We start from the raw sequence: 7211 nt of genomic DNA, 5'->3' as shown, positions 1-7211 counted from the left end.
GGATGATCTACGCATTGCCACCACTCCAAACAATTCCACTAATCTCAGCAATCTGAATAATTCCTTTTCTTCTCTTTTGACCCAAAAGAGTGCTGTATGTCTTTCACAAAAAAAAAAATAAAGAGAGAATGAGAGGTGAAAAAAAAAAGAGAAACCCTGCCAACAGTCAGCTCCTCCCCACCTGCCACTGTCAGACTGAGCCAAGATAGAAGAGAGCTTCATCCACCTACACATGCACGCACACACACACACACACACACACGTGCTGTCAGAAAATCAGAAACGTACTCAGTCAAGCTGAGCAGAATTTCCGCACACCAAAACGCACTGTGCTTTCTCCGAACTTAGATCCGCACGTTGCAAACGATCTAATTCAAATTCATCTCCATTACGAAGATAAAGTCGGAGTTTCAGCAAGTTACAAACAGCACACAAACTTAAGCTTCGCATGCTGGGCAAGGAAACTACGTGGGTGTGTTTTGTGTCTAGGAAGGAAAATTATATCCTTAAATTAAAGATATATCACGATATAATTAGGCAATACTTCTGCACTCACAGTGTGAGGCTTTAGCGCTCGACTACTGTTGCAAAATCGCATTTCCGATCAAAGTTTCGTAATCTGGGAAAGTACATAAACGACACTCTGCATGGCCCCAAAAAAGCAAACAGAAGGAGCTGGGACTTTTTTTTTCTGAAAAGGACGAGGAACACGGTACAGCGAACATGAACATGAACATGAGAGCCATAGCAATGAAATTGCTTTCCCTGCTTATAGGTACGTTTCATACTTAACATCCATGTGTGTATTTGTATTTTTCTGAACGCCACCACACACCTGAGGCATACCACTGAGTACACAGGATGCACCGAGCACTTCTCTTGAAATGGAAAATGAGCCTTTCGTTTCAGCAGGCCTGAACCCACAGGCACTTTAAATGCATTGTGACGACAGGTTGATTGTTATTGTGTGTGTGTTTTGCTAAGTTCTCTCCTCGGCTGCTGTTCAGACTCTTGAACCAGACGACTGCTCCTCTTTTAACTGGTCCTATGAAGAGTTCATGGAGAAGCTGAAGGTACTGCTGACTATTCACTTCTGCTCCTTTAACATGTACAAATGAGCATCGACTTCTCGTTGCTGCCCTTCAAACGGCGCTCGAACGCTTTGCTAAGCTAAGATTTTGAAGACTGGGGCTGTATTTAGATTAGGATTTTAAACACATACACTTGAAAACAGAAGTGTCTCTGTGAAATCAAGACTTTTAATTTTCCAGGCAGTTTTAGTTTTGTTAAACTCAAACGTACATAGAATAAATAGAATAAACTAAATACCTACTCTTGGTAAATGTGCTACGTAAGTAACAATAAGCTTGGGGGTGTGCTTTAATAGGAAAATAGACAGTGACGGGGTGACGTAATCAAGCTGATGCCAAACTAAAGTTGATCATTTCTCAATAACAACACATCGTACGGTCTTTTATTCCTTATACCACAGCAATGTGTCATCACTAACATTTATTTTTACTTATTAAAGAACAAAACATCATATTTTTAATCCTTTTATGTGGAGTGTCCTTTCCAGTTCTCACTTACATTATAACCGCTATAAAAATACTGTCCTCCCCTTTAACAACTCTCTATTTTGTTCTCTTATGAAGTTATTAAAACTAATAAACGCAGCAGAGAAACCAAAAAGTGTAAACTTCTCTCTCCTGAAGACTTTAAAGTGTCGGAATCTTAAAGTTTCACCTTTATTTTCTGACTGTTCCAAAGTGCTGACACTGGAGACTCCTTCCATAAATGCGAAATAAACATCTCCTTACAGAAAACGTTACTACAAGTGTGTACACTGTTACTATAGAAACCATAACGTATAAGAACAAGCACGTTAATTTAAACCTTGTAGCTGGAACTCCTGAAAATTGATCAACCCCTTCTGACCAATCAGAAACGAGAATTCGACAGCGCTGTGGTGAAACTGGAAATGAAAACTGTGCCATAACTGTGCGTTATTTTTTTTTTCTCTCCAGATCTCAGACAAGTGTATGGAAAATCTCATTGTGAATTGGACAGAAAGCCAAAACACAGCAATACTCAACAACCTGAACCGACTGGTGCATATATTTAATAAAAATCAAAAATCAGGTGAATAATATGATGAATATTGGTAATATTGGTGGCCTATTCATGTCCTCTGATCAAGCACAAGGTCGCTTTTTTTAAACCACAGTGTGTCAGGATGCCACGCCTAAGGAATGCCCAGCTCCAGCAGTTGGGGGTAAAGGAGGGCTGGTGTGTGTGTCCGCCAAAGGGAAGCGTTTCTGTAAACCGATGTGCAACAAGGTACAAAAAAAAAACCATCACGCTCTTGACCTTTACACATACACATACCTTTACAAAAAAAAAAAAAAAAAAGGGAAATTAACACAAAAGCACCCCCTTGTGGATAAATTATGGGACTTTAGACTTCTTTTTTAGGCTCACAATTAGATTCTCTCATTGCACTGAATATGTACATATTTAAACATACACATTTATGAACCTAGCTGTATTACTGAAGAGGCTTTACTTCTTGTTATATTTTGTAACTTTTGTAAAAATTTCTATGGCTCTCATGCTTTGATTTTGAATGTACATGAGGAAAAACTTACCATTAAACATTAACATAGAGCGCTCCTCACCTCAGGGTTATGACTTTAACTTCCTGAGGATTTCGAGGCTGTATGAGGAATGCAGCAACGCCACTAGTTACAACTGGACAACTCAGTACGTGGGCGGCAACAAGCTGGCCATCTGTGGCAGTGAGTAAAACCTTCTCGCTGGTCAACTCGGCAAGATTTCCGTCGTCGAGAGAAAAAAATAATAATAAGTGCACATTAGATCCTGAGCTTTATCCTAAAGCTTGTCTCCTGCCTCTCTCTCTCTGAATCTATCTATGATCTATGAATCTATCTTTTATTATTATTATTATTATAGAATGACACATCAAGTTTTTTTTATCTGTTTATGGTTACATTTATTGTTGTGGAACAGCCACAAAACAAGCTAGTTAGTAGCCAACACCTAAAGTTGTCACAACAACCTAAAATTACAGCTCTGACACTGGAGACTCCTTACAGCTAGTTTATGTGGAACGTCTCCAGAATTCAAATCCCTGTGAATCTGCTGTTACTACAGAAACAATACTTATACAAATCAGACCAAGTGCTTTAATATAAACCTGTGTCTTGCACCTTCTGACCAATTAGAATTGAGAATTTTAGATTTTATTCCATGAGCAGTATAGCGAGTCGGAAATTTTAGTGTTTTGTCATCACGCATTATACGCACTAATTAAACTCGCGTAGATGCTTCCGGCTTTTCATGTTGAAGTGTTAAAGTGTTGAATACAATAATAATGTTCTTTTTTTTTTTTTTTTAAATATAGTGTACTTAGATACACAAGGCTATACTGAAGTGAAAAGTGCCTTTAATGTAGCATAACTGCTATGATTTTTATTAAATTGTTTTCTCATTTCACTCTACAGAGTCCAACACGCAAATAGCAGGCGCGTCTTCGGCCTACTTCCCCGTGAACCAGGACTGCTTGACGACTAAAAGTAACTCAACGCTAGAGAAGGAGATCATTAACACGTTCCGAAAAGAGCTGAAAGATAAAAATATTAAAGGTCCTTACACGCAGTGCTGTCTTATGTGTGGATAAAATGACCTTTCTCTGGTATACTGGAAGCCGGGAGCAAGGAAGTTGAATTCTATAATTAACACTGTGTTGAGCTTACAACTGTAATGCACGTGTGTAAGTCACACCTAATACAGAATTCATCAATAAAACTATAACCATGTGCAGTAATCTGGTGTCAGTCCAGTGGTTTGTGAACATCTGGGGGCTCAAAACTGTTTAATAAATAATGGTGGAAATACGCTTATTGTAGCCCTGAAATACTTGCGAGCTCTTAACCTTAGCGAACATAATGTACTCATGACTGGAAAAAATTAGCCAGTTATAGTATATAGTCAAGATGAAAATGTTACCCGCATCACTTTCAGTTAGTTAAAACGCACTTGAACAATGACTAATAGATCATGAGGCTACTGGTGAAAGTCACCAGGCTAAAGTCGTAACAAGCTAGCATCTTCACTTCTTACTCTACATACTAGCTAGCTAGCCAATAACTTTTTTCCATTTCAACTACATCAGCTAGAAAGCAGACAAATCTCATTAGCATTCATTCCTCACTGGTGTTTCGAGTCTGTTTCCCCCCTTCTGATTGTTTCTTATTGATTTTCTGCTCCAGTTAGATATGAACCCTTCATGAGTGCTCTTTTTTTTTTTTTTTTTTTTGATCATATGATTTTAGTTACCTAATTTAATTACATACATTTCTATAAACCTTTTTTTGTCCCAAATGATAGCAAAGTGTGCTTTCGTGCATATCTATTTTAAAAAATCAGGGTTTGAGGGCCTTACAGGATACAGGATAGCGCTTGTGTTACAGGATAGCGCTTGTAATAGAACCCTGATTCTCCTTTAGCAAACTTCAGTATATCTGTGAAACACAGAAATCACAATTACAATCTGTGTAAACATCATATTACTGATATGAAATAAATCCCACATAAATCAAATCCCTGATCTAACTCATTCCACTTCTGTTCCGTAATCAGGAACGTCTTTCAGTAGTATTAATTTTTTAATCTTTTACTATCTCGGAACATCACTCCATAATCTATACAGAAAAGAAACATATTAACCTCAGTGCATTCACTTCATCTGCTGTATAACTCTAATCCTTGTCTGATCCAATGAAGTGACGCACCCTGGGGAAGTGCGATACTGAAATTGATTTGTGCTCATTCCCGGATTTCATGGCGACTGTCTGCCCTCTGGCCTGCTGTTTATTCCTGTTTTTTACCCTCTCCAGCCTGTGACAGATGCCCATGAGGGTCTTGTGGATATTCCATCACATAAATGCTCATTAAGCTATAAAGCATGGAGAGTTCGTTGCTGAGCTTTGTAACAGATTGGGTGGTATTAACATGGGTGGATATAAAACAATCGAGCTATAAATCTTGTGGCTATTTAGCAAATTAGTGCATTTTCGTTCTCCCAGAACATATACAGAGCTGTTTCACATATTCAGGCTGTGTATTCCTGTACACTGGATATCACATGAAAATGAAGAATGTCAGGTGTTTTAAAGTTATGGGTGCTAACATTTACGTTAGGAATAAAACACTTGGGGACATGCTGTTATACAACAACAATTGATGACATGATGGTGTCAGAAAATCCGAAATTGGTTTATTCCTCTTAAACCACAGCAATTAGCCAACATATTTTATAACTATTTATTAAAGAACATTGGAATATCTGTTGAACAAGTCGGTTCCTGTCATTACTCATGTTATAGCAGCTGTAACCAGTCATTCCCTCACCGGCCTCTCTTTTAGTTATAGTTAATAAGAAAAGAAAAAAAAAAAAAAACACACCTTGTTTATGTTTTCTGTCCTCAAAACTTAAACATACTGCTTTACCTCTGACTGTTACCAAGTGCTGACACTGGAGACTCCTTCCAGAAATGCATCTCCTAGTGCGACCCCTCCTCCATAAAAGTCCCTGTGAATTAGCCAGAACTAACAAAACGATAACATGTTAGAACAAGTAGATTAATATAAACCTGTGATTTGTCTTGAAGCTGCACCACTGTCAGAGCTGCTGGTACAGAAAATACATCAACACCAATCAGAATCGAGAACTCAGCAGCGCCGGGGTGTAAGTTGAGTTAATCATGTGTTGCAGGAAGCATAGCCGCTTGTACATTATAGACTGAACAGCACTACTAGTGGCCAGACTTGCAGTTAGCGTACAATGAGAGTAAGCGACGAGTTAACTTTAATTAGTGGATGTTCATTGAATGGACACTACAAATTCAAAATTCAATCTGCATGCTCATGATTTAAAAAAAAAGAAAAAAGCCCTTAGTTAAATCACGCAGCAGTAGTGTACATGTGTGCGACGAGTTTCACACTGAATAAACTGCAATCAGCACCTGGTAATTTGTGCGATTCAGAGACATGGATGGATGTCTTGCCCCAATTACATGATGAGCAACAAGCGGGTAAATATTTGCGAGACACTAGTGTTTATAGAAGCAGCTTTGATTGCTATGAGTATAATAGCTCTAATTGCAGGGGTGGAGAGTTTCTTCAAGAGCGTGACACATCATCCTCTACATGATTACAGCCCATTAATTACGCACAGGCAAGAGAGAAACAAAGCAATCCGGCGTCTCGGTGGGCCTCAGAGATAATCCGCCCACTGGGTGTCACAGAGCGGGTTTACAGCTCCTGCTGGTACGCTACCTTCAGAAAACACACTAAGGTAACTCCAGAAATCAGGTGTGTTAGTCGATGTGACATTAGTATTAGTATTAGTAATGTTATTATTATTTTTAAACATTTGACTGATTTGAATTTCAATGTTCATGTCTAGCTGAACTCTTATGTACCTTTGCAAAAAAAAAAATTAAATAAAATAAAAAATAAATACATACAAAAAAAAACTCACAAAAACAAAAACATATCACACAGATATACAGTTCTGTAAAATTGCTAACCACTTTTTTACCAAAATACACCACGAACATGTCTTAAAATAAATGCATTTTTGAAAGCACCAGTGCTAGTTTGGTTCTAATGAGAATAAGTCAGAGAACAAAAAACGGTGGCATTACATTGTTTTTCAAAACTAAAAGGCAAAGAACATAACATATATAACCTGACGATAAATAAGTGTATAACAATTATTTGATTTATTTAACAATAGATGGTGAGACAGTTAACCTACTTTGATCTAAACCCCACTGGAAGTAGTGATATTTTTTAAGTTTCAGTTGTGGTTATTCAGTGTGTTATTTTTAGCAGGTCTTGCATTGTTATTTGTAAAAGATCGGTATCTTAGTAAGCGACTTGTTCGTTTTGCTTTCACGTCTCATTCGCAGTGACGTTCTACCGCATGACAACAAATTGCGTTCGATTACAAAGTCGATTCGTTGCTCAGTAATTTTAAATTTTTTTTACTGATTAAAACTGTCTTAATAGTATCAGATTACATCAAAATACTGTAAATTTCCTATTTATCCCATTAAAAGTCAATTTTCCTTTTGTTACGTAAACTTTGATGTGCTTCCAATTACCTCTAAGGGTGCACATAG

At 37.7% G+C, this 7211-nt stretch overlaps 1 protein-coding gene across 1 annotated transcript; it reads left to right on the top strand.

The window, feature by feature from the left end:
- The first annotated feature begins 616 nt into the window (after nucleotides 1-616).
- On the top strand, nucleotides 617-3847 carry si:ch1073-126c3.2 (uncharacterized protein LOC555816 homolog). The gene is made up of 6 exons (XM_026939480.3): nucleotides 617-775; nucleotides 985-1073; nucleotides 2028-2142; nucleotides 2228-2340; nucleotides 2684-2798; nucleotides 3525-3847. Exons 1-6 carry the CDS (start codon nucleotides 724-726, stop codon nucleotides 3698-3700), a joined length of 660 nt encoding a protein of 219 aa, XP_026795281.3. The 5' UTR covers nucleotides 617-723; the 3' UTR covers nucleotides 3701-3847.
- Nucleotides 3848-7211: the final 3364 nt, after the last annotated feature.

This window comes from Pangasianodon hypophthalmus, chromosome 3, assembly GCF_027358585.1.
Source record: "Pangasianodon hypophthalmus isolate fPanHyp1 chromosome 3, fPanHyp1.pri, whole genome shotgun sequence".
NCBI classification, from domain to species: domain Eukaryota; kingdom Metazoa; phylum Chordata; class Actinopteri; order Siluriformes; family Pangasiidae; genus Pangasianodon; species Pangasianodon hypophthalmus.
Note: the sequence above shows the minus strand (reverse complement) of the source record. Positions and strands in the feature narration are given on the sequence as shown.

Coding starts and splice junctions, on each gene's coding strand:
- si:ch1073-126c3.2 (XM_026939480.3), top strand. CDS start 724: ATGAACATGAACATGAGAGCCATAGCAATGAAATTGCTTTCCCTGCTT. Junction 2,143..2,227: donor TAATAAAAATCAAAAATCAG/GTGAATAATATG, acceptor TTTAAACCACAG/TGTGTCAGGATGCCACGCCT. Junction 2,341..2,683: donor GTAAACCGATGTGCAACAAG/GTACAAAAAAAA, acceptor TCCTCACCTCAG/GGTTATGACTTTAACTTCCT.